The 27,699-nt window shown below is 44.6% G+C and overlaps 1 protein-coding gene across 5 annotated transcripts in view; it reads left to right on the top strand.

The window, feature by feature from the left end:
• PDS5B (PDS5 cohesin associated factor B) overlaps window positions 1–27,699 on the top strand; it is a 184,388-nt gene that overhangs the window by 45,843 nt on the left and 110,846 nt on the right. For 4 of the 5 annotated variants that reach the window (XM_090027770.1, XM_090027779.1, XM_090027787.1 and 1 more), the window contains exons 2-3: window positions 13,590–13,716; window positions 25,218–25,421. In XM_090027770.1, the coding sequence (XP_089883896.1) occupies window positions 13,609–13,716; window positions 25,218–25,421 (312 nt within the window). In that variant the 5' untranslated portion in view covers window positions 13,590–13,608. Of the gene's footprint in view, window positions 1–9,581; window positions 9,713–13,589; window positions 13,717–25,217; window positions 25,422–27,699 lie in introns of those variants that run through there. The other variant, XM_090027761.1, reaches the window with a different exon arrangement.

Here is a 27,699-nt window from a genome sequence, read left to right as displayed (position 1 = left end):
AATTATTCTGTTCCGGATGTAATATTTTCAGGTGTCCAGTTGACATCCTCAGTAAGTGACATAGCATGGGAAATAACAGTATCTGCCCTTCTCTCTTGTCTTCTGCCTTACACCAAAGGGGTAGATAGTGAATGGATTAGTGAATTCAGCTCTGGACACCTTGGAAGAGGCCAGATGGCACCAAGGCACATCTACATGGGTTTTTCAATTAATCTAGGGGTTTTGTCAATTTAGAATGCTTCATACTCTTGCCATAGTACTCTGCGGCTTTGGAATACCGCTTTGTATGTGGAATGAGCTGTTGGAAGCACATATTGTTCACTGCACAAAGAACAGTGTAAGAGTTTCAGAAACAAAACCGATCTTTTAGAAACTGAAAGACAGGCATTCAAGGCTTTCTCTAAAAAGGTGAACTTGAAATGTTGCTGCTTTGCTGTAGGAATAGGGAGACATGACATGGGAGTAGAAAGGAGTTCCTAATTCTCTGAATATACTTGCCTGATATCACAGGTAACCATGTCATACAATGTTTAAAATTGTGTTTGGACTGAGACTTAGCCATATGCAGCATTTTTTTTTCTTCAAAGCCTCTAGTTAAATTCTTCAGATTTTCCTGAGAGCGACATTTCTGCTGCAAATGTAAAAAGCAAAAAACCAAACATCATGTTCCTGCTCCAGTGTGTGATGGGAAAGGCATGGGGTGGGGAAGATAAATAGAGCTGTTAAAATTTTGGACATGAGCACAATGACTTTTTTTTTCTTTGTGTATTTATGCTTAGAAATGGTGGAACCATTTTTCCTGATGCTTGCAAATGCCAGACACCTTGGCATGTAAACTAAATTTGGCAAGTTTACAGCTTGCCAAAATATAAACAACTGAAAACAGGGTTTCTAGTGGGAAATATTTGCCAACTTTAATTTAGGTAGGGCTTATAGAACCACCTGCTAAAGTTTAAGAAGAAATTGACAACAGCCTTTTTTACCTTAAATTTGAATTTTTAAGTGGTGCAGATGATACCAAACTTCAGGGAGCAGTAGATATGTTGGAGGGTAGGGCTAGGATTCAGAGTGACATAGATTGGAGGATTGGGCCAAATGAAATCTCATGAGATTCAGCAAGGACAAGTGCAAAGTCCTGTACTTAGGATGGAACAATCCCATGTACAAGTACTGGCTGGGGGCTGACTGGCTGGGCAGCAGCTCTGCAGAAAAGGACCTGGATATTACAGTGGACAAGAAGCTGAACATGAGCCAGCAGTGTGCCCTTGTTGCCAAGAAGGCTAATGGCATACTGGGCTGCCCTGGTAGGTGTGTTGCCAGTAGGTCAAGCAAAGTGATTATTCCCTTTGATTCAGGACTGGTGAGGCCACATATGGGGTACTGCATTCAGTTTTGGGCGCCTCACTACAGAAAAGACAAATTGGAGTGTCCAGCGCAGGGCAACAAAAATGGTGAGGGGGCTGGGTCACATGACTTATGAGGAAAGAATTGGGGAACTGGGCTTATTTAGTCTAGAGAAGAGGAGACTGAGGGGATTTAATAACAGCCTTCAACTATCTGAAGGGGGATTCCGAAGAGAATGGCGCTAGACTGTTTTCAGTGATGGCAAATGATAGAACACGTAGCGACAGTTTCAAGTTGCAGCAAGGGAAGTTGAAGTTAGATAGATATTAGGAAGAATTTTCTCACTGGGGGTAGTAAAGCACTGGAACAGGTTACCCAGGGATATGGTGGAAGCTGCATCCTTGGAGGTTTTTAAAACCCAGCTAGACAAAGCTTTGCCTGAGATGATTGAGTTGGGGCTGGTCCTGCTTGGGCTAGATGACCTTTTGAGGTTCCTTCCAACCTTAATTTTCTATGATTACTCCTTTGTAACAACTGTATATTAGTATACCTGTATGTACACATTGTCAAAAAGCCACTATATAATGTTTATTCCAATTTGAGGAAAAATGTTTTAAAACTTATCTTCTTGTACCAGAGCTGGTGTAAGAAGTAATTGAATTATTGATTTGTCTTTACAGGTATGGTGACATCATACGTGTTTGCTGCTCTAGGCTAACATATGCTTTTTCCTTTTAGCTCCATCAGGCAGTAGAATAACTATTGGTGTTCTCATAGTGGAAAATAAATCATGTACTTTAGAGCTTAAAAAACTATCCTGATGGGATGAAAAATAGCTATGTATAAAGACAGGGACAGATATTCCCTGTCTTTAAGGCTAAATTGGGTTGTTGGGGAGGGGTAAGAGCATTCTAAATTGTTGTCATAATGTGCGTCATGGTATCTTAAAGATTGACAACTACTTTGCTAAAGCTTGGTTTGTCAGGTGCTATGGATAGCAAACTATAGGATACATATTGTTGATAATATAAGGAGCCTTGTTTAGAGTTTCATCACTGGAAAATAGGCTCATTTTAATTTGCTTTTAAGGATGAAATTGGTGAAACAACAGTGAAAATCACAGTAGTTGATTTAATGTATGAGGTTGATTTGTCCTCAGATCCTCGTGCCCCCCCCCCCCAAAAAAAAAGAAAAAAAAAGAAAAAAGAAAAAAAGAATTTGACTACACAGATAGCATAGTGACTTTGGGGATGGTAAAGTAGTGTTTAGTGTTCAACTCTGGAGGGTGGGTATCATGTTGGGATTGACTGAAGATGGCATGAGTAGAGAGTTTACTGTAGAGATTTTCCATTTGGAGGCAGAGTATATGGGACGTTTTCTTAAGGATTCTTTCTCAAATACCCATTTTAAGGAAGATTTACATTTGCTCTTGATGTTCACTTACTGGGAATGGAGAAAATCTTGGGAGTTGTTAATCCTCTTTTACGTAACTTTTTTTTGAGAGAGAGCTTAAAGGTTGGGAAGAAGTCCCTTGTTCTCTGTATGTGAACTTCATTGCAAGATGCTGTTAAGAGGAGTAACTTTGATAACATTACATGAATATAAAGAAGTGTTGGTTTTTCATAAAATCAGGTTATGATAAAATGTTTTACAAGTTTATAATTTTAAAGTAAGCAAAAATAAACATTCCTATAAAACTGATAATTCAGTTGCTTCTTACACCAGCTCTGGTATGAGGAGATAAATTTAAACACCTTTTTCCCCAAATCAGAACAAATGTTATATAGTGGCTTTATGACCATTTGTACATACAGGTATACTAACATGCAGTTGTTACAAAGGAGTAATATTCAAATTTTAAGGTGAAAAAGGTTGGTTTACAATAGCTTTTAGGCTAAAGTTCATAAATGTGATTTAAGTCTACAAGGATGGGTATTTTGAAACCATCCTACATTTAAATGTAACCATATATGGAGTTCCAAAACAATTTGGTGAAGTAGCTGTGTAAGTCATGATTCAAAATCGAAATCCTTTCACTATACTCTTGCTTTAGTGCCAGCAGGCTCTGGCTGTGTTTTCCAGAGCATGGACCACAACCCCAACCTGGCCTGGTAGCAGTGATGGTGGACTTGGGCGGGACTCAGCTGGAGTTGCTGTGCTGCTGGGCTGGGTTGGAGCTGTGCTTCATGCCCCAGACCGGTATGGGGACAAAGCCTGCTGGTGCTGGAGTAAGGGTAAGTGGTGGGGTGTGGGGAGATAGGTGAAGAGCCTGAGCTTGCACAAGGGAGATGTGGAGGGAGGGGGAGGAGTAGACAGCAGCTGCCTGGGTTGCATTTGGAGCTGCCTGCCACCGCAATTGATTCCAGTATGAGCCCCCCCCCCCCTTAACATTGTGGGATGTGACCTCATTTTTAAGGATTTCTCCAAATTGAGGCAGCAACTTTGTGGGCTAATCATAGTGCTGGCTGCCACTACGGCAGGCTTATTGTGGCCAGTTCCCTGCCTCCACTCTGCCACTGCTTAGCCAACAGGGTTGGGCCCCACCCCTAGCCACTGTCTGGCAGATATGTGTAGGGCCATGTGAAAGGCAACCCCCTCAGCCAGTTGGGAGGGGTGGGGGGGGCACTGGGGAGCCAGCATTTTGTTTTTAGTAATTTTTTTTTGTGATTCTACCTGAAACTATGGAAAATGCTATTTTCGTGGTTTCTGTGAAACTGCGATTTGAGTAGGTCCCTGGTCATCTTGGAGTCTAGCAGCTGTGGTATATATGTTGTAGTACAAGAGCTGCAGATCTTAAAAATCTTTGTAGAACTAGTTACTGTTCGTGCAAAGGATTCTTCCATCATTCAGTACCTTGGCTATTTAAATGAGTTTTTTTTTTAGGAAGAATTGGATAGTTCTGGGGCCTTGCTAATTATTGACAGAGCTGTTTGCTTTCATATTTCCAAATTGCCTTGGCTGACAGTTGATGGATTTCTTTTGATGACAATGAGCTGTTTTCCATCTTTTTCCTAGTGGATATCCTTGAATTTTTAAAACTTAATTTCTTTAATAAACAAGTTGAGTTCAGATGCTTTAACGCTTACCCATATGCTTTGAACCAATTGTTATTTTTTAAAAGAAAATGGTAGTTATAGTTATCCCTAGAGTGTCTATCATTAGGTATTACACTTTTCCATTGTCAGTTACCTCTAGTAATTCAGCTTGCTAGTTTAAGTAAAAAGTACTTATTAGGAGGGCAGCAAAGCAAAGGAGCAAAACAATTTTGCATGATTTACACAGCATAATTAATATAACATGGTGAATTAATTTAAGATTAAAAATGTAACTCTCACCTTTATCATTTCTGACTTCATTTCACTTCTTTGGTTTTTTTTACTGCTTTACTGGTTATATATTTCTTTTTTCCTGATTTCTTTTCCCCTTATCCTTTTTCATATTCTTTTTCCTGTTTACTCCTGGTTTCATTTCATGTCCTTTCTTCCTCAAAGACTGTTCTGTTCTTTTTATTTCTGCGTCTCCACTCCAACATCAACTTGCTGACTTTTTTCTGGTTTTCCTTGTCCCTCCTGTTATAAAATGGAGGATACTTTGGAGTATCTGTTTTGTCTAGCATTATAGGTTATTAAAGAAAAAATGTGTGAGGATTATATCCAGGTCATGATTTAACTATTAACTGACTTCAAATTTTATTTAAAAAATAAGTAACACCTATGTTGTTTTAACTTTAGTGCCAAATTCACTGGCACTGGCACTTGTTTATTTAGAGGCTGCCAGAGCACGCTGGCCAGCTTAGATGTGGATAGGACCTTTGAAACCAGCTGGAGTGTACATCTCAAATTTTCCTTCTGTATATCCCTTAGAAATGGGATAGATGTTGGAAGATAGCTGGTGATAGTTATACCTGGGGTCTTTGTTTCATTTAAGAATAATTTTTTGTTCTTGTTTTTCATAACTGTAAATATATCTGTCAGCAGAACCAGGTACATTGAATCTTTTATTAGGAAAAACTCAAAGAATTGGCCTCATTCAAAATGTCTGCCCTCTTATTGTATTCTTTTGAACTGTGGCCAGTAGTCTGTCCTCAGTTAAACTCTGTGAAGAGCAGGTGAATGGAAAGTGGCTACTGATTATGTTAGTAGGCTCATTTGTGTTTTGCTTTAGCAGTAATTTGGTAGTTTGCCATGGAACTCTCTGAAGTAGAACAGTGTTGTTCAGCTTCTGATGAAAACATTGCCATTCTGAAGATTAATGGCAAATAACCATTAGCCTAAAAAAATCATAAATGCATGAGATATACAACTGAAGTGAGTTGTTATAACTAGGGATCCTGGTTTTCTCAGATTTTTAAAAAAATCCCCAATTTTGCGTTTAAAAGAAGTAACCCCAAATCCACATTTCTCCATGATTAAAATGAAACACCCCAGATATCTATATATATTAGTAGTATTTCATTTTAATCATGGAGAAATGTGGGTTTGGGGTTACTTTTTTTTAAAATCAGAGAACCCAGATCCTTGGTTATAACTATATATGATGGTAAAAATCTTCATTATTCTGTTACTGAGACTATTATAGGGATATGGAAAAAAATCTGGCGGTGATCCTTTTTAAAAATAAAGTTCAACTCGAACTAATTATAAACTCTTAGTGGTAGAGAACAAACTTCAGAATCAGTGGTGAATAAATACAATTAGTGTTTTCTCTTCCGTTTATAGCAAAGGAGCTGTGGCCTGAATACTTTTTTTCCCCCTCCAGCTGTGAGTGTATGGCATGGGGAAGAGGTGATTTCTTAGCTGTCAGGTTCTGGCCTATATTGAATTTTAGAAATAAAACCAAAATTCTGAGTTCTACTGAAGTTGGTTGGAAGTCTGCAGATCCTAGGTTACTGATGGAATGTGCTCTTAGTAGGCTTTTTGTACCATCTGACACGCAACCTAGAATGTCATTGTGAAGCATGCTTTTTCCTCACTTATTTCCATCCCATGTGGGTCAAGTCCCAGAAAAGAAACAATGTAGCCGCCCTAGGGTGGTCCTGAGCACATGCCTTAATGCTGCTTTTAAACCAAGGGTGTCCAACCTTTTTGAATGTCGGGCTGGATCATGAACTTCTCATTACCCAGTGGGCTGGCGAGCCATATTCAGAGACCTCACAGGAAATGGTATCACATCAGAAAGTGATGTCATGTGACCTTTGACACCAATGAAGTTGCAGGAAGTGACAGTGAAGTAGGTCTGGAAATGTGGTTTAAAATCCAAAATAGAAACAATATAAAAGCAACAATGAAATAATAGCAAATGCTCGACTAAAATAAACACTTAGGTTACAGCAGCAAGCTATTTTGGCATTCCTCCCTTGTTGATTTGGCAGCTTTGCAGGGAAAGGGGCCCTGGCCACATTTTGCCCAAACCCATCCTCCCAGACACTCACTGCTTGGAAAGAAACAGGCTGGAATCAGGGGCTCAGTAGGCCATGCCCAACCCCCTTCTGGCTGCCTTGGCCTGAGTTCCTCAGAGTTTTGCATCCTATTATTATTTTTTAAAGTTGGAGGTGGCTGAGACCTCGTCCGTACCACACAAGGCATCTGAGATGGAAGGGTGCCCATTCTGCTGCCCTGGTGGCTGTGGACACTGCCTTGGAGGGAGAGGCGAAAGGTCAGGGATGCCCCTGGCTTCCCTGCATTGTTCTCTAGCCTCCCTCAGCTGATCCCTCTCTAGTAAAACCTTGTATTAATTTTTATTTTTTACTTCTTGGGCCGCTGTGCCCGTACAGTCTGGGAGAGAGATGGCCTCCCCTTGTGGTGTTTGGTGGCTCTGGGCCAGGGGTGCAGCTGCAAAACAGCCGAGTTGGTGCAAGGAGGCCCGCAGCCCTCTGTAGGCAGAGCTGTCTGCTTGGGGGCAGCTGGAGTGGTTTAGTTTTCTCTTCCTGGATACAGGCCTGGCTCAGGTGGCCCTTGACCAGTGGCAGCTGGCAGGCTCTGGGGCTGGGGGCTGTTAGCTGGAGCCCAGCCGCCCAGGTGCATGGCACTTTCAGTGGCACACAACACTTTTGGCCTCATGGCTGCAAGGAGCAGCAGCCAGGACTGGGAGCAGCTGGCAGGGCAGGGCAGGAGTGCAGCGGGCCCAGGGCACCCAGCCCCACCCGCAGCAGCCAGCTGCTGCCCTGGGCTGAGGCAAGGCTGCCGGAGGGTGTGGCGGCAGGTCCTGCCCGGGCTGTGCAATGCTGGGTCTTCCCCCTGGCTCTTCTCTGGCAATGGCAGCAGGTGCTGCAGCCGCTGCCCCGCATACCAACGCTGGCACCGGGTGGCCCTTCCACAGCTGGGAGCCAGGTAACGCTGTGCTGCCCCTTGTGTAGATTGCCTCTGAGCCAGGCTCCTCCTGCCTCCCACCCAGCCCGGCTCTGGCATCTGCATACTCTGCAGCCCCGGCCTGGCCCGATGCGCCCCCAGTACCGTGTGGGGCCTTGCCTGGTGCCTTTATCCATCACGTATGTGGGCAGGGCGCGGGTCTTGCTGCAGCTCCCACTGCCGCTGTCCTGAGGGCTGCCCAGTGCGAGGCTGCCCCAACCGCACCTGACTGGACGAGCTGGGCAGCGCCTGCAACTTCTCCTCCACCTTGTCCAGTCAGGCGTGGTTGGGGCAGCCTCACACTGCACAGCCCTTGGGGCAGCGGCGGTGGGACCTGGCTCATGTGATGAGCCTGGCCCCATGGGGGTAAGCAGCTCCCCGCCTCTCGTTGCTGGCTGGGGCCCGTGGGCTGGCCCTGCCCATCTTGCCTCGCTGCTGCCCCACTGCCGCCACCATGGAGCACAGAGCTGGCGCCAGGACTTCTTGCCTGTCCCGAGCAAGGGACCTTGGGCCAGAGAAAACGGCTTGGCAGGCTGCATGGCCCACGGGCCATATGTTGGACAAGCCTGTTTTAAACCGTCTTGTTTTTGTCTTTATTGTTATGTGCTCAAGACTGAGGTACAGCAGCTACATTGCTGAATCCCAAAGGAAAAGCATGCATGGGTTGGGAGTGAATGTCTGGGGTGTGCTCAGTCATGGATACAACATAGATGAGACCAATATGCAACCCTGCATACATGTCATCCTCTAAATGGTCCAAATGTTAGTTTTGCCTGGAGCCATGTGGGCCCCTAAAAAATCTAGAAAATTAAAATTTATCTGCCCCTGGCTGTCTATCATATGGTCCTCGATGGGTTGCCAAAACTCAGTAAGCAGCCCCCTGCCCAAAACAATTGCCCGCCCCTACTCCACAGCCTATATGCAGCTCCTGGGACTTGGCAGGAGCTGCCCACCACCAGGGTGAGCCTGTGCGATGGAGGCAGCAGCTTGGCTCTTGTCACTGCTGCCATGCATGTCTCCTGGGACTTGGCAGGGAGTGGGGCCAAGCTGGCCCAGCTCCATTGCGTGGGGCTCCCTGCCGCTCTTGGTCAATTCCTGGAAGTTGCACGTGGCAGCAAGGAGTGGGGCCAGGCTACCGACTCCATCGTGTGCAGCTCCCAGTTGAGTGCTAGGAGCTGCATGTAAACTCCAGGGAGCCCTGTGTGACGGAATTGGCCCAGGCTTTGTGTGAAGGAAGGTGCCTTAAGTGGGGTTCCCTGAGTGATGCATTATCCATCCAGTGTGGGGCCCCTCCCCTCAACTCTCCTGCCACAACTTGGTGTTATTATATAAAGGGAGGGTTCAGTGGAGATCTTCCTGAGGGGCCCCCCGGGGATGGAGTACTCATGGTTGGGGAGTGATGTTCCATAGGACTCCTCCTTCCCTACACTCCGTCCACTCGCCAACCGGATGGGCACCAGCAATGGTGGTTCAGTCGTGCTTGATCAACCTTGCCTCAATGGGGGCCCCATATCTGGGTGAGTTCTGTTGGTGCTTGTCAGGCTGCCCCCCCCCCCCCCCCCCCCCCAGATGAAGAGCCTTCCCATTATGGAGACTGGCAAGCTGCATGTACGTTGGCTGGCGCCTACTTCAGCACCTTTAAGTAGGGCACTTCTGGTCTTGTGCCTCTTTTTGTTTTTTTGGGGGTTTTTTTCCTCTCAGAAGAAATAGACTCCTGGGGAGGAGAGGGGTGTAGAGTTGCCTCCTTTCCCCCAGCCTCCTACAGGGGGCTCAAACGCTTCCCCTGCTCTGCCTGCCGCTGTCGAGCCGGCTGTGCTGTTCCTCCCTGCTGCAGGAGCCTCAGCGCATCTGGCATGCTCCCTTGCTTCCTCCGCCCCCCAGGTTCCGGTGGGGCTTTTAAATCTTCCTGTGGCAGCCCTTCTGGCCACTGCAATCAGCTCAGCTGTTTCCCGCCTGGAGAACAGCTGATGCTGGCTTGCGCAGCTGCGGTTCCTGCTTCAGCTCTGGCTACACTCCAAGAGGTAAGTTCCCTCTGCGGGGGGGCTGTTTGTGGGATTTGGGGCCTGTGCGGACTGCCCCCTCCCCTTCAGGAGCCTGTGGGAGCATCTTGCCGCCACACTCTGCATTTCCACTTGCTCTGGTCCTGCGCACCTGGCCAGTTGCAGCTTCATCCTGCCCACTGCTGCTTCTCTGTGCTGCCTGGAGTGCTGCAGCAGGGACAGGAGAAGGAACCACTGGAGACCAGGGGAGTGGAGCATTCTCTGGGTGGCTGCAGCACTAGCAGCAGCAGCCGCCCTGCCTGGAAGCTGTGTACACTGGCTAGGGCCTGTGCTGGGGCCCTCCCATGGGTGAGGGTGGGAGCACAGCATACTGCCCTGGCAGGAGTGGGTGGGACTCGGTCCCATGCACAACACTGCAGGGACAGCTCTAGGTTGCACTGGATAATTAGTTGGTGCCTGCCCACGGGCCAGATGAAATAACCTGAGGGTTGTATTTTAATTGGTTTTATTAATTGCCTATGTGTGACTTACCTTGTCTAACTAATATAAATGCTTCTCCAGTTGTATTTTTAAACTTTCATTGCATAAGTAAAAAATACTGGAGTTTCCTCCTCACATCAATGGAACTCATCTTGACTTTTCTTTCTTTCCCACTCTGAAGTTGGGCAGTCATTTTACAATATAAGTTTAAATGGGATTGTGAATGCAGGCATTTTTAAGAGGTTCCTGGGGTATGCTTTTGGACTGTCCTGGTCAATGTGGTCTTGAACTAGAGGGGAACAGCGGTTCAGTTTGGCCTGCTGTTCCTAAATTTGGGCTTGGGGCGCAGAGGTACTACCAAGAATTCTTCTCCCCCTCCTTCCATCACCTCTATCCATACTCCTGCTATTCTTCTTAGAATCATAGAAAATTAAGGTTGGAAAGTACCTCAGGAGGTAATCTAATCCAATCCGCTGCTCAGAGCAGGACCATCTCCAACTAGATCCAGCCAGGGCTTTGTTGAGCTGGGCTTTAAAAACCTCTGAGGATGGAGATTTCACCACCTCCCAAGGTAACCCGTTCCAGTGCTTCACCACTGTCCTACTAAGGGAGCTTTTCCTAATGTCCAGCCTAAATTTCCCTTGCTGCAACTTGAGATCATTGTTCCTTGTTCTGTCATCTGCCACCACTGAGAACAGTCCAGCTACATCCTCTTTGGAACCCTGCTTCAGTAGGTGAAGGCTGCTATCAAATCCCCCCCTCACTCTTCTCTTCTGCAGACTAAATGAGCCCTCAGTTTCTCCTCAGAAGTCATGTGCCCTAGCCCCCTAACCATTTTCATTGCCCTCTGGTGGACTCTCTCCAATTTGTCCACCTCCTTTCTGTAGTTGGGGGCCCACAACTGTACACCATACTCAAGGTGTGGCTTTACCAGTGCAGAATAGAGGGGTATAATTACTTCCCTTGATCTGCTGGCAACCCTCATACTAATGCAGCCCAGTATGCTGTTAGTCTTCTTGGCAACCAGGGCACACTGATGACTCATATCCAGCTTATTGTGCACTGTAACCCCCAGATCCTTTTCTGCAGAGCTTCTGATTAGACATGTTTCAGATGTCTGAGAGGTCCCCCAGTGGCTCTGCAGTCATGTCTGCCAACTCGCTCAGCACCCTTGAATGCATTGCATCTGACCCTATGGACTTATACACATCTAGCTTTTCTGCCTAGTCCCTAACCTGTTTTTCTACCACTGTTGGTTGCTAACCTCCCCAAACTGCTGCCTGGTACAGTAGTCCTGGAGTTGACCTTGCCTGTGAAGACCAAGGTAAAAAAAAAGGCATTGAGTACTTCAGCTTTTTCCTCTTCATCTGTTACTGTGTTGCTTCCTCCATTCAGTAAGGGATCCATGCTTTCCCTCATCTCCCTTTTTATTGCTGACATTTGTAGAAACCTTCTTTGTTGTCCTTCACCTTCCTTGATAGCTACAACTCCCTTTGTGCTTTGCCTTCCTGATTTCATCCTTGAATGCTTAAGCAATATTCTTACACTCCTCCCTAGTCATCTGTCCAAGCTTCCTTTTTGTTTCAGCTCTCTGAAGAATCCTCTGCTAAACCAAGGTGGTTGCCTGTCATATTTGGTATTGTTCCTGTGCATCAGGATGGTTTTGTTTCTGTGCCCTCAGTGAGGTTTCTTTAAGGTGTACAGCAAGGTCTTCTGGACTCCTTTCCCCCTCAGACTGGGCTGCCCATCAGTTCCTTTTGAGTCTGTCTGCTTTTTTGAAGTCCAGGGTCCATACTTTTCTGTTGCTTTGCTTTGTTCATTTTATCAGGATCCTGAACTTGATCATCTTGTGGTTGCTGCTGCCCAAGTCGACATCTTCTGCTACATCCCCCACCAATTCTTCCCTGTTTGTGAGCAGGAGGTCAAGAAAGCACTACCCCTAGTTGGTCTCTCCAACACTTGCACTAGGAAGTTGTCTCCAATGCTCTCCAAAAACTTCCTGGATTGCCCTCCCAGCAGGTGTCAGGATGATTTGAAGTCCCCCATGAGAACCAGGGCCTATGATCTGGAAACTTCTGCTAGTTGTCTGAAGAAAGCCTCATTTAACTTATCCTCCTGGTGTGGTGGTCTATAGCAGACACCCATCATGACATCATCTTTGTTGCTCTTCCTGTCAATAGGTGCGTCTCCAGTTTCATACTGGAGCTCTGAGTAATCATACAGATCTTCTACATACAGCACAACTCCTCCTCCTCTTCTCCCCTGCCTGTCCTTCCTGAACTGTTTGTACCTATCCATGACAGTGTTCCAGTTGTGTGAGCTATTCCAATCACATCCTAGTTCCTTGACTGTGTGAGCACTTGTTTCCCAGGCTCTGTGCATTCATTTACAGACCCCTAAAGTAGATAGCTGATTGCTCTTCTTCCTTAGTTGATCAGATCAGAATGCCTCGTATGGCATGGGATGAGGGCTCTTTGTATATCCTTGGCAAATTTCAGTTGGTAATACTTAAAGATGCTGAAACTGTGTTTTGTAGCATCTTAGGTTTTTAGGCTCCTAAGTCGCTTGGCATTTTTGAAAACTTTACTTAATGATTTTCTCTATTTTATTTTTTTTCTAGTCCTTTTAAATAGTCTTTTATGAAGGGTCCTAGAAGTCCACGTGAACTAGAGTTCATGTACTTACATTGCTACTGAGTGAATATAGCTGTTAAAGGCACCTTAAATATAAGGTGAGGAATTGTTACAGTTCCATTCACATTCTAATTTTAAATGTCCCATTCATAAAGGAGTGGGTTTTTCAACCTTTTTTGAGCAGTGTACCCCCAGTGGCCGTTTGGTGGGGAGGTTGGCAGCAGCCTCATACAGAGCGGCGGTGCTGGGTGGCAGTGGCAGCGGTGGTTGCCACGTGCAAACTTTCCCCCCTGCATCTGGGCATCGCCTGTTTGGCCTACAGAGGGGTGCTACTGCCCTTACCCCCGCCCTGTTCCTGTGAGGTGGTGGTGGCACTCCATCCCTGCCTGCCTGCGTGTATCCCCTGGGACCTTTCAAAGTATCCCCGGGGGTATGTGTACCCCTGATATAGAACATTTGAAGCAACAGTTGTACTTAATGTCAAGATATGAGAAGGCAAACATTATTGTCTGTCCTGTTATGCTGTTGATAACTAGAAAAAAAGTTTGTTGAAGCTTTTATGTTTATAATGGCTCAGTTGTTAGAGACTTCAGTTAGAGCTGGATATGTAAAATATCAAAGGTGGTTTTGGAGCTCTTTGTATTTCTTATAGCTTGGAAAATGATATGCCATTAAAACAGGTTGTAGCAGATATGGAATAACACTTGGTGTAAGTTACATTGAAGTAGTTAAATATGCTGATCTATGAAAATAATGCCTGATTTGGTCTTGTCTTTTTCTTTCAGTTTTCAAATCACTGAAAACATGGCTCACTCGAAGACAAGAGCCAATGATGGAAAAATTACATATCCTCCAGGAGTCAAAGAAATCTCTGATAAAATATCTAAAGAAGAGATGGTGAGGCGACTAAAGGTTAGTATAGAACTTTCTATATTTTACAGGTTCATTAGCAGCAGAATATAAAAATTCTACATAATACATTTCATACCTTGCAAGTTTGTGTTCTTTTACTCAGCTGTGCTCTACAACAAAAGACCATTTGTTAAGTAGTTGAGGGAGCTATTTATTGGCCTCGTTCTATCGTGGTGTTCAGCCACTTTCTCAGATTATTCGGTGCAAAAATATTTAAATAAAGTTAAAAGCACAAGATAAATAAGCAGTGGGAATACAAAATAAATTAGATATTGCCATTCAAAATTTATTCCAGCTTATTTCAAAACCAAGGTGATTTATAAAGATGAGAAGATCTTTTATAGGCAGGAAACAGGGAGATTTCCTTGGGGGTGAGATTCTTATGAAGAGGTTATGGAGTTTTTCTGGTAGTATCTTTAGAGTGAATCCCTGTCCTATGTCTTAGTACTGGGCTGGTGGAATCTGCACTGTTTGGGACAAGGATATGGTTACTTTAAAGTCTGGTTGCTTCTAAAGGTTCTTTTTGTTCTTTACTGGGAATTGGGTTGATAGGTTTTCAGTATACAGTGGAGTCGCGTCATACGTGCATTTAACGTGCGTGAATTCATCCTGCGCATATGGTCTGGAGTGCTGGTTGTTTGGATTCAGCCTGCAGCTGCCCCCCGGAGCGCTGTACACGGGGACAAGCAGCTATATTGGGAGCAGCCCTGCTGGGAAGCTGTGTATGCTGGCCAGGCGGGAGTCTTGGTTCAGGCTGCCCTGGGCAGGAAGTAGGGACTGTACCACTGGATGGGGGAGGGAGCGGACTGTACCACTGGGCAAGCCCAAGGGTAATTTTGACTATATGTGATTTTTGCCTTACGTGCTGAGTTAAGAACCTAACCCCCATGTAAGATGCAACTCCACAGTACTGCATAATGTGGTATTGCATTGAAGAGAAGCTTGATGCTTCTGTATATCAGTATTTGTTAAAATGGGGGGAAACTAATTTTTATAATCTAAAAGTCTCGTCATCAGGAATTAACATGTCTAGTTCTTGGTCAATATGTGAAAACACCCCAAAATATATGGAGACCATCCATCTCTTTTTTGCTACCCTCCTCCCAGTTTTGAAACCAAGATCAAAATGGGTGACTAGTCCTGCTATAGTACAACTATACAGATTGCATAAGAAAGAATATACAAATAAAAATTTGCTTTTTATTTGCTTTGTTTGGTAGAAGATTGTCTCGTACCAAATGAGTGTATTCTAGGATTAATCCTGGCTATTAGTGCATTAGAATGCAGCATCTATCTTAATGTTGCTAAAGACAGCGGATTGCAAATAAGAGCCAATTACTTCCTTTAAGTGCTTCTGCTGTGCCAGGTTGCTATAGGCCATTGTAATGTGAGCGTGATCAGATAAGCCAAAAAGTCTTGAGTAACACTATTTAAACTGTACCAGTTGATACATTTGGATATCAGAGCTTTTGTGAATAAGATGAAGACATTTAAGGAGGTAGGGAAGACTGATATAGATCTGAAAATTTTCCTAGGAAAGCTCCAGAAAGTGCTTCCACATAAATGATGAAAGATACTGGATCAGGAAGGAGTACCTCCTTATGCATTAACAGTTGATTTTTGTTTTTTAAAGCAACATAGGCAATTATTTGTAAATGTCTTCATTAAAATTGATCTGACTTGAAAAGTTGAGAATGCTTTGAAAAGTTTCAAGCAGATACTTGTATGATGTTTATAGCAAACTGAGTGGCAGTAATTTCTGTGACATTACCTTGAAATTTGGAGTTGGAAGAAACTCTAAATTTGTTTTAACACAGGAAAAAGAATTGCTGTTCCACTGGGAGGGTTTTTAGTCCTTCCACTAGGGGTGAACCAATATAAATTTTGGGGGCTGATACTGATAGCCAATTTTTAAGGAGGCAGATTGGCCAATACTGATCTGATTTTTGATACAACTGCATTCAGCTGGTAAGTCCATTGTGATGGAGGGGGTGGGGAAAGGGAGGGGGTATGGGAGGGACAGATCAATGCCCCTGCCCCATCCCCCCTGCATGAGGGAGGGAGTGGGGCTGGGGCAGGGGCAGATGCTGGCCAGGTGGGGCAGGGCATGGTACAGGGCCACAGCTCATTGGGGGTGGAGGGGCAACTCCCACTGCCGTGTGCACGCTGGGAGCGCATGGGGGGGGCGGGCAGGCTGCAGCTCTGGGTTGGAGCTGGGGCTGCACTGGGGTGTTCTTGGTGGGGGCTAGGCTCGGGGTGGGTGGTGGTGGTGCTGGAGGGGGGCTGCCGCTACCCCAAGTTTTGGCCTATCACCCCCATAACCTCCCCTCCCAACACTGCTGCTGCCCACCTGGTGCAGTCCTGGCTCTTCCTGATGTATAGGTGGAGGCGGGGCTTGAGTTGGAGCTGTGCTGGAAGGGGGGCCTATGGCAGAAATTGGGATGACTGCAGCCCCCATCCATAGCCCCCCTCCCAGCCTGCCCTGAGCCCAGTGCCTGGCACAGCCCTGGCTCTAGCCCATCCTGCTTTGCACAGATCCAGAGGGCACATGTCCCCTGCACTTTCTGGATGAGCAGTGGCTCTGTCCTGCACCCTGCCCCACCCCAGCTGGGCAGTGCCTGCCCCAGTCCTTGCTCTACTCCTTCCCTTACTAGGGGGGCGTGTGTTAATCTGCCCCCCCATGCCTTTTCCCTCCCCCCTCTCCTTCCACTGCAACAGACTTATTAGCTGCACGTAGCTCTTCAAGCTGCTGGGCTGTGCACTTCACTGCCTGCATGCTGTGCTGCGGCTGTGCGCATGCATAGGCATTACTCAGTCAAATTATTGGCCACATTAGGCTGATTTCCGATGCAGTTCATTTTCTTTATATCGGTGCCAGTCCAGTATCGGACCAGTGTATCAGTGCACCTCAGGTGAACCAAGCTGAAAGGTCTCCTTATCAAATTAGCAAGCCTATATGTGAAGACACTTTTTCCTTTCTTCATCTGGTAGAGTCTCTGTCTTGCCAGTTGCCTTTCTTCTTGGAACAACACCACATGGTTGAAGAAGCCAAACTCCTGCTGGCGACACTATTTTTATAGCCACATTTTGACCTTCATTATGCACCTGCTGCTGCCTCTGGCTTGACAGCCACCTCAGTCATGTCTCCTTCTCACTTGCACCCATAACTGTGTAGTCATTCTTGATTTGCTCAAGGTCGCCCCGGCAGTATCATTGGTGTCCACATGGAGGAGCAACATGAGAGGTAGTAGTCCGAAGCTGACATACATCTTGGCAACCTTTCAGTTGCATCTTGGATGCAGGCTTCCAACAAGCAGGAGACCTTCTGAGCCAACAGGTTAAGCTTCACTCATGGCCTCATACCGCTCCCAGCTGGAACTCCTCCCCCATGGTGTGGAGCAGGGAGCCACCACCTGTCGCTTACTCTTGGCAGCAGTGGTTGTGATTGTTGCACCTCTCTTGGTTCATGGCTTGGCCTCTCTTACATTTCCTTGCATTTAATTTGTATCCAGTTCCCATGTTTACTATGATCCTTCTTGACTTACTAATCCTGTCCTTCTCTCTGGAACCCCCTCCCAACTTCTGAACTTTGCAAACTAGATCAGAAAAGATCAACCCATCCCCATGTGTTTATAAATGGATGCTTTTTATAATTTTTTTTCTAGTAATTTCCCAGATATTGAAGTGATTGAAAGTATTGATTGTCTTGTTTGTTCCCTGGGTCCTATTTCCTCTTCCCCACCCCCCCTTTTTTTTGACTGGGCATTTTGTTAGCCCTTCTTCAGTTTTCTAGACCTTACTTATCATCCATGATGGCAAATATTATTGTCAGTCAATTTCTTCAGCTGACTATTTCAGCACCCTAGAATTAATTTCAGCAGGTCCTGCTGACCTGAATTCATTCACAGTGATCAAAAGATTTCTGACATACTCTTTACTTATCTGCAGCTTTCCTTGATTGATATTTATTTATTTATTTTATTTGTCTGGTGGGCATTTAATCTTTTTGTGAAGGCTGAGGTAAAATGGTTCTTGAGAAGCTCTGCTTTCATAGCATCTTCCTTCAATACCTCACCCTTGCTAGTTAGCTAGTGCCCAGAGTTTCCCTGGTTTGTCTTTTCTGACATAGTTTATAGAAACTCTTTTTGTTGTCTTTAGCATCTCCTGTTTGTTGTCTTTTTCTAAACTTTTGCTTTCATGGGTTTATCCTTACATGTGCTTGCTATTCTTTGGTGTGTAATTCCTTAGTGATTTCCCTTTCCAGTGCCTTCATTGTTCTCTTGTTTTTTTGAGGTGGCTGAGAAACTTTCTGTAGCCGCACCAGTCTCCTGCAGTCCTTTCTTTCCACTGCATTGGACCAGCTTGTTGTTGAGCCTTCAATATTTTTAAGAACTAGCAGCTGTCTTGGACCTCTTTATCCTTTAACCAGTCTGTCCATGGGATCTTACTTACTGTTTCTTTTGAGTTGGTTGAAATCTGACCTTTTTGAAATCCGGTGTCCTTGTTTTGGTTTTCTCATGCCTTCTCTCTCAGAATCATGAAATCTGTCATAATATGATCTCTTCCTCCCAAGGTTTTGGTTACCTTTGTGCTCCCAGCCAGTTCTTCCTTACTGGTGAGGACAAGACCTGAGAGACTTTACCCTGTAGCTACACCCTCAGTTTTCTGAAACAAAGTTTTCTCTACACAGATAAGAACTTCCTGGACATTACATGTTCTGGTTTTTCTAGCACTTTTTCTTAGTTCCCAACAACCTTTCTTTCTGTAACTTCCACATTTTTCCTGGAAGGTATACATCTGGTATACCCATTTTAGGTGAGATGGTTGTTATGTATTTTTAAAAAAAGCATGATGTTGGAACAGAGGTGAAAAGATGGTTTTAACTCTAGAAGCTTTTCAGTCACACGTAAAAATGTCAATTTCATCTGTCCTTCGAGTATTTCTTTATGCTGATACTATTCAGTTTGGCAAATTTTTACATAATGTTTAGTCTGTTCTTTAGAGAGAACCAAGACCTTGAATAGCAAAATAATTTTGGGTCAGGATTGATGAAAGTTCACACATTTACGAGAAGAAAATTGTATGATGCACTTAAAAGAGTTTTATATAACATTACATTATTGTTTCTCAAACTTTATGGACATTTAGCATTCATGCAAGTGAGGAATTAATTTGTTGCATACTTCTAGGTTTTCTAATTCAAACTGAGCAGTATTTAAACATTTACAAGTGGTGGAGGCTTTTTTTTTTTTTTTTTAAATACAGAACAGGAAGAAAGACTGCTTGCAGATGTAAAAAAATCAAAACCACCAACAAAAACCCCCCAAACAAAATGTGAAAGACCTTCCACTTTAAACTGTGCTCCTGTGCCAAGCCCAACTCAGTCAGCAGAGATGGTATGTTAATTGGGCCTGGCTTGCCCAATATCTGTATAGATCAGGTGCTTTAGTGTGGGGCTTTTTGGCACTGTTATCTAATAGCTAATTGAATCAGTTTTAGTTAAAAGCGCCAAAAAGCCCTACTGCACTTGATCTATGCCGACATTATGGAGCCAGATCCAAGTAACATGCTGCTGCTTCTGGTAAAGCACTCCCCCCCCCCCCCCCCCCAAACATCTGCATGCAGCCAAAAACTCAAGCTAATTTCCAAAATAAACATGAGACATTCTTTTACCTCATAATTTTTCTGAAGCATTAATAATTGTTCATTAACGTATTAGTAGGTTATAGAAACCTAATAAACATCTGTAAGGAGAACAGTTCCTCAGCATTTGAATGGTGTTCATTAATGGTGCGGAAGGTGCTATAAAAAGCTAAGCAACTGGTCTTTTCTCGGCTAAGTGGGGAGGTTTCTTTTGTTCCAGTGGAAATTATTTAGGTAAATAAAAGTACAAACAAAAGCTAATAATTTTATTGAGAGAGCCTACTGTACTTTGAGAAGTTCAGTAACTCTTGGAGCCATTCAGGCTTTAAAGAAATATGTCCAAGTAAACAGGATGGTTTAATCTCTAGCCCATCTTTAAAGACTTCACATTTTACCGTGTCTGAAAATAAGGCAGTGGTAAAATACATTATTTTTGAGGGATCTAACTGGAAGGCTCATAGCACTTATTAATCTTCATATTCTTTTTTTTAATGCCTGATGCTGTGCTGTTTAAATTCAGTATGCATTTTGATGCAGGATCAAATCTTAATGCTATTTTATTGGAATGTTTGTTGTACTTATTAAAATAGCTACATCCCTGTTTAAATCAGACAAATGCTTAATTACTTTGATGCTTCTATTTAAATATACTCCACTAAACAAACTCCTTTCCATGAAAAAGGAGTACTGGAATTGTATTCTATATCGGGAGGGGGGGGCTCCTGACCATAGTAATGGGGCTTGAGTGGTGGCAGTGTTAACTCCTTGACTGCTGGCATTAACAGAATAGCTCAGGCAGTTGTGGCAAAAAGCCTTCAAGGCCAGATCCAAAAGTAAGTTGTTTGGCTTGCAAGAACCCCTATGGCCTAGATCCAGCCTGTAAGAAGCCCTGTGGTCTGGATCTGGATTGACAACTCATGGGCTCGGCACATTCCTGTTTTAAATGATCTAAGAGCCAAATGTAATACTTTTTGAAAGAAGGACTACCATATTTCCAGTTCCAAAAAGAGGGCACCTGCTGTGCAGCGGGGGTGAGGCAAAGTATATTACTGGTGGGGGGCAGTGATATGGCAGTGCCTTGCCCCTGCCCATTCTGTTGCCCCTCACTCCCAAGCTACATCTCCCCCCGCCCCTTTGGTGCCCCTCACTCAGAAGTCACAGTCCTCCCAGCCCCTCACTCCTGACGCACAGCCCTCTGCTCACCCCAGCCCTACCTCTGTGAGCACAGTTGCCAGGCTAGCCACGCCACTCCCTGCTGCTCCTTCCCTGCCCCCTTACCCTGTTGGAGGGGCATGTATGTAGGGCATGCACCTCCCCTGCCCTGCTGCAGCCCTGGACCCACACATGCACTCCCGCTCCCCACAGACTTACCTGCATCCAGCTGCTGGGCTGTTGCCACCCCCTGCCTGGCATACCAGAAGCAGAGCAAAATCCTAGGCATTTGATGGTATTTTAAAAAACGGCCTGGACCAAGATTGGAGAATCTAAAAAGAGGATGTGTCTGGGGAAACTTGGATGTATGGTAACCCTATTTAAAGTACTTTTAAAGATCACAGTGGTTATCGGGAGTGTGTGGGTTTTTTTTTGTTTTTGTTTTTTACCCCTTCAGCGTGTTTCCTTTAGCCATTAGTTACTCCATGTGTTTGTTCTCTAACCTACTGAGTCAGCTTTTCAGTGCATAGGCTGTTCATAAGGTGTTCCACCCAATCATCTCGTGGGAGGATCACTCAGCAAAATCCTAGCGGTCGCAAAGCTTCCTCTCGTGCATGGATGACCTCTGCCTGACTCGAAGTCTTTGGGCCAACAGGAGGCAAAGTGCTGCTCGACCTGGTTACTGGGGGTGACCTAATCGGCGACCTAGTGATCAGTGGGAAGCTGAGTGACAGTGACCACGAGCTGATCACTTTCACCATCCACTGTAAAGCTGGCAAGTCAGTCAACAACATGGAAGTCCTTGACTTCAGGAAAGCCGATTTTGACAAGCTCAGGAGGCTTGTCAGTCAGGCTCTAAGGGACCATGACCCCAGGGAGCGGGGTGTTCAAGAAGAGTGGTTGCTTCTTAAGGGAGTGATCCTCAATGCACAAGCTAAGTCTGTTCCATCTCAGAGGAAAGGCAGCAAGAGGGCACAGCAGCTCCCTGGCTCTCCAGGGACCTAGCAGACCTCCTGAGGCTCAAAAAAAAAAGGGCCTACAAAGGATGGAGGATGAGAATTCACCTCCAAATTCACCTCCAAGGAGGAATATTCTGCACTGGTCCAATCCTGCAGGGAGCAAACCAGGAAAGCCAAGGCTGCAACTGAACTCCAATTAGCTTTGAGCATCAAGGACAATAAAAAGTCCTTTTTCAGATATGTGGGGAGCCGGAGGAAAAGCAAGGGCAACATTGGACCCTTGCTGAACCAGATGGGGCAACTGACAACTGATGCTGAGGAAAAAGCCAACCTATTAAATGAGTACTTTGTGTCGGTCTTGCATCAGTCCCATGGGATGCCCATGCCTGCTATGAGACAGGGAGGTCCAGCTGAGGGAGATCCCCTGCCCTCTATTAATGCTGACATCATGAAGGGACATCTTGACAAGCTGGATACCTTCAAGTCAGCCAGCCCTGACAATCTATGCCCCAGGGTACTCAGGGAGCTGGCACGGATCTTTGAGAACTCCTGGCGCTCTGGTGTAGTGCCTGAAGACTGGAAGAAGGCCAATGTGGTGCCTGTCTTCAAGAAAGGGAGGAAAGTGGATCTGGCTAACTATAGGCCCATCAGCCTGACTTCTGTCCTGGGGAAGATCTTAGAAAAGTTTATTAAAGGGGCCATCCTTAATGGACTGGCCAACGCCAACATCCTAAGGGATAGCCAGCAGGGGTTTGTTGTGGGTAGGTCTTGCTTGACCAATCTCATTACCTTCTACGACCAGGTGACCTATCACCTGGACAAGGGAGAAGAGATTGGTGTCATATATTTTGACTTCAAAAAAGCCTTCAATCTGGTATCCCATGATCACCTCTTGGCAAAACTGGCCAATTGTGGCCTTGTGTCCACCGTGACCTGCTGGCTGGGAAATTGGCTCTGTGGTTGGACCCAGAGGGTAGTAGTTGATGGCAGTCACTCATCATGGTGTCCTGTGAGCAGTGGGGTCTCCCAGGGCTCTGTCCTTGGACCCATATTGTTCAACATCTTCATTAATGATGTGGACATTGGAGTCAGGAGCGGACTGGCAAGTTTGCCAATAACACCAAACTTTGGGGGTAAAGCATCCACGCCAGAAGACAGGTGGGTGATCCAGGTTGACCTGGACAAGCTCAGCAAATGGTTGGACGAGAACCTGATGGTATTTAACACCGAAAAATGCAAGGTTCTCCACTTTGGGGGGGAAAAAAACCTGCAGGAACCTTGCTGGCTAGCACTACAGAAGAAAGAGACTTGGGGGTCATCATTGACCACAAGATGAACACGAGCCTGCAGTGCGATGCTGCAGCTACTAAAGTGACCAAAACGCTGGCTTGCATCCATAGATGCTTGTCAGGCAAATCCCAGGATGTCATTCTCCCCTTGTACTTGGCCTTGGTGAAGCCACAGCTGGAGTATTGCGTCCAGTTTTGGGCTCTACAGTTCAAAAGGGATGTGGAGAAGCTTGAGAGAGTCCAGAGAAGAGCCATGCGCATGATGAGAGGTCAGGAAAACAGACCTTACGATGACGGGCTGAGAGCCATGGGGCTCTTTAGCCTGGAAAAGAGTAGGCTCAGGGGTGATCTGATGGCCACCTATAAGTTTATCGGGGTGACCATCAGTATCTGGGGGAACGTTTGTTCACCAAAGCCCCCCAAGGGATGATGAGGTCAAACGGTCATAAACTACTACAAGACCATTTCAGGCTGGACATAAGGAAGAATTTCTTTACTGTCCGAGCCCCCAAGGTCTGGAACAGCCTGCCATCGGAGGTGGTTCAAGCACCTACATTGAACACCTTCAAGAGCAAATTGGATGCTTATCTTGCTGGGATCCTATGATGCCAGCTGACTTCCTGCCCTTTGGGCGGGGGGCTGGACTTGATGATCTTCCGAAGTCCCTTCCAGCCCTGATGTCTATGAAATCTTGATTGGAACTTCAGTGTACACAATGCTGACTGATTATAGAATCATAGAGAAGTAGGGCTGGAAGCGACCTTCAGAGGTCATGTGATCCAGCCTGCTGCCTGAGGCAGGATTATCCCTATCCAAAACTATAAAACCATAATCTAAACTCTACATTATACATACATTGACCGTAGTCTTTAGAGATGCATAGTATGCCCTGCTTCTGTTGGCGTGTTTTCTTGTTGGGAAACTTGTTACAGCTTTTGTTTATATCTTGTATATCAGTTGGGGTAACGTTTAAAATGAAAATCAGTTTGGGATTTGTCAACCTTCGCCTTTGGTCATTCTCCTTTTTTAAAGGGAAATTTAAGTTTCTAATAAAAGCTGGCTGCAGCTTTTTCCTGCTTTTATCAGATGCAAGATAAATACCTTTATACTATTCGCTTCTCTTAAGTGGATTGTGTCTTGGGGAGGAGTATTACTCCGTGACATTTTCAGTAATTGTGCAAGAGCGTGGGTGCTCTGGAGTCAAGGTGAAATATAAAACTCCTGGTTCTAGAGCAGCAATGCCCAAACTCTGACAGATTGTGTACCACCAATTTAAAATGATACAACCTTAAATCCCACCAGCAAATTTTTGTCATACAAATAATTATAATAAATCTGTTGATGCATACCTCTGACAGGTTGTCTACATACCACTGGTGGTACCCATACCACATATTGGGAGCTGCTGTTCTAGAGTTTTTTGCATTTCTGTTTGTCTTAAGACCAACATGACTACCAAATGCATCCTAGAATCAAGGTAGAACTTATATTGCCCTATTCTGAATTGTTTTAGTGCCCTATTTTCTCCCCTAGTACATGGCCACAAATAAGTTGCGCACCATGTTTTTGGAAAGGCAAATGAAGTTGGAAAAAAGGTTCCCCTCAGATTATGGCTACATAGAGCAGGGACAGAGCCCAGTCTTCAGTTTACTTACCCTTCCTTTGCTGCTTAGACTAAAGCTACAGTTTTAACCCTTTCACAGATGAATCGACAGCAGCTCTTGACAACTCTAGCTGCTGCTGAAGACTGGACTAGATGGATCTAGGATTTTGAAAAATGCTAAAAGCAGCCTACAGGGCTCTGAACTAGAAGGGAGGCCAGAAGTAGGTAGCAGATGGCAAAATTGTTGATGAAAATAGCTTGATTAGCAGAACATCAAGGGCATTAAAAAGGAGGGGTTGTTAACACCCAGGGAATGAAGAGCAATTAGCAGAAGTCAGGTAGATTTATAAGGAGCTAGTCAACTTACTCCTTCAGCACTATCTGAATAGAAAGTTCATTGTTACTACCAGGTGGTTGGTTTTAAAGGGTGGAGCAGGAATTAACTAAAGGGTAACTGCATCACTGCACCCCCCCCCCCCGTTCTTCCTGGACTTTGCCTCTCCTCCAAATGTGGCTGCTGAAGGGAAGTGAAGAAGTATAAGCAGGCATTTTACAGCATCTCTCTGCCTCTGTTCTGGGCAGAAAAATCAGCTTCCTCTCTTAAGATGCACACACAATTATAGAAGGCTGTTTTTTGGGGGAAAGGTATGTGTGATATGTGAGTCAATACAATATTATGGTAATACCAGGTCTTAATTATGGGCCAGGATCTCAGTCCCAGGTTCTGTTTATCTATAGATAGAATGTGAGTTTGTGCTACATCGGAGCTCACAGTAAAGAGGACAGCCCATTTCTTGAAAAGCTGCTTCTACCTATTGAGGGCTTTTTTTTGTTTTTTATTTTGTTTTTTAATAGATGGTTGTGAAAACCTTCATGGATATGGACCAGGACTCTGAAGAAGAGAAGGAGCTGTATCTAAACCTTGCTTTACATCTTGCTTCAGATTTTTTTCTCAAACATCCTGATAAAGATGTGCGCTTGCTGGTGGCTTGTTGCCTTGCTGATATTTTCAGAATATATGCCCCTGAAGCTCCATATACATCACCAGATAAACTGAAGGTAAGTTGAAATAGCACCAAAATGCATATATATTCCTCCATGTCTATTCCTAAACTGAATTAATGAGTTGCTTCCTTCCTTCCTTTTCAGTTACTTGTTTGTTTTGTTTTATACAACTAGTTAAGTTATCAAACCATTTTAAGGATTTTATTGAGGGAGGGAAAGGGGGAACACAGGTTCTGTCTATGTTGCAAATTTTTGTTAGTTTCTGTCGGTATGGTATACTTGTAACGCTTCACATTGTGGTTGTAACAATTGGGCATTTATATCTGCCAGGATCATAACTGGAGGCCTTCTTCAGTAATTAATATTTGAAGGGTTTTGAAATTACATTGGAAATATTTACATTATTTTATGACTGTAAGTTAATTGTAAGTTCCCAAGTATTGGACTTCTAACTTCCATTGGATATTTATGTGAGAGAGAACAGCAAATCTTCTCCATAAACAAATTTAGGCTAATGATCACTACTACTTCTCACTGGGTCAGTGGTTGGCAACCTGATGCCTGCAAAGAGGTGTGGTGGTTGTTTTAGTGGTTTTTTTAAATGTGGCCTGCCAAGCAAGTTGGTACAAGACTGTGTCATGATGAAAAGGACAAAGCTGTGTTTATTTCAGCCTGCTGTTAATGAAAGGTTATTGACTGCTTCTTTAGGCCATTTAAAGGTGATAGAATTGTCAGTCTTTTCAGGTTTATCGTTTTATTTGGCTGGAAGCGTAAGTGGTAATTTTGGTTGTCAACTTGATGGTTGCACAGTTATAAAATGTGTAAATTAACTTTTCTTGAAATGCTTTTGAACCCACTAGATGAAGATGGCTGATTTAATGAAGCATCTTCAAACCCTTTTTTTTTTTTGTTACAAAGTATTTTTTTTCTTTTACAGCAGACTAAATTAATTTTCTCTCATTTTCTTCCTTTTATAAAATCAGCACTCCTTTGTCTTCTACCTGCAAAATCTCAAACAGGATTTCACTACCCAGTTTGAATTAGAATGATTTGTTTGGGCTTTTACCTCAGTAGCAGTGGAAAGTAGCACTGCAAACATTTTCAGATTTAAAGATCTAAATGCATCTAACCTACCTGTTGCAGAGAAACCTACCACTGGTACAGTTTAGATGCACTGATGTGGGAATCAGTCAGATATTCTGGCTGCAGTACAAAAGAGTTTTCATACAAATGGAGTTGATTTCTTTTCACTCATGGTCGTGGATCCAGGATTGTGGCAAGGGTGTTTCAACCCCCGCCCTTAGCTGTCCGTTGCGTGTGCAGTGAAGAGAGCTTGCTGTACATTAGGCCTCACTCTCTTTGGCCGTATGATACATGCTGCTTATCATAACTCTGGAAACCAGTGAGCTCTCTGAGCTCACAGTGCAGCTCCATCTTTATGTGCAGTGATGTCTGAGCTCCCTCACTGGTCAGCTTGGCATTTGTCATGGTTCCAGAACCGAGTGGGTGAGTGCTGCCAGTGTTTGCTTTCTCTGTCCACCCGGAACTCAGCAGAAAAGATGGGTAGTGTGGTGCGCAGCCTGTTTTCAAGGGCTCTGGAGCCCAGCAGTGAACAGTGGTGGTACTGACCACTGCGGCTCTGCCCAGGTCCCATGCCAACCATCCATTGAATTCACTGTGTATGCAGCATGCAGCCAGTACTAGATTGGATGGTGGGGGGGGGGGCATGACTGCTATTTCATCTCACCTGGACTTGCCTATGCACTTGGTAAAGAGATGAGGTGAGAAATACTTTAATTTGGCCAATGGTATGTTCCCCCCAGTCATTGTTCCTTGAATTATTTAATCAAATATTTGCTTTAATTTTTAGCCTGAAATGGAGCTGGGGTTCCAGCCTGAGGACTGCTTTTCAATAACTTATGGCCTTGTCTTCATTCCCCTGTGAAAGCATTCATTAGCGCACTGTTTTCCCCAAGATCTGACAATAATATCTTGCAAGTAGCATATTGTATATATCGGAGGAAAATGATGTAACTGAAGAATGGACTGACCATGCTTTCCAAAAAATCTGGCCTTTTCTAGTTCTCATTTTGTTATCAAGATAACTACTCACTTTTCAAAAGTGAAATTTTTACACTGGAACTTCCATGTCCCATCTTCAACCCTCTTCTGTTACTGTTTAAATCTGTTTTGAAATTATATGACTGGTTCTGAAGTTAAATAAAGATTAGATTACTTAAAAGATGTGTTCTTGTGCAGCCAGAAAGTATGGATTTGGATTCAGTTCATATTATTCATATCAAACTAGACATTAATAATGATTCCCTCTGGC

Source organism: Crocodylus siamensis, chromosome 1, assembly GCF_052110815.1.
Source record: "Crocodylus siamensis isolate JL-2025a chromosome 1, ASM5211081v1, whole genome shotgun sequence".
Lineage (NCBI taxonomy): Eukaryota > Metazoa > Chordata > Crocodylia > Crocodylidae > Crocodylus > Crocodylus siamensis.
This window is presented reverse-complemented; position numbering and strand designations above follow the sequence as displayed.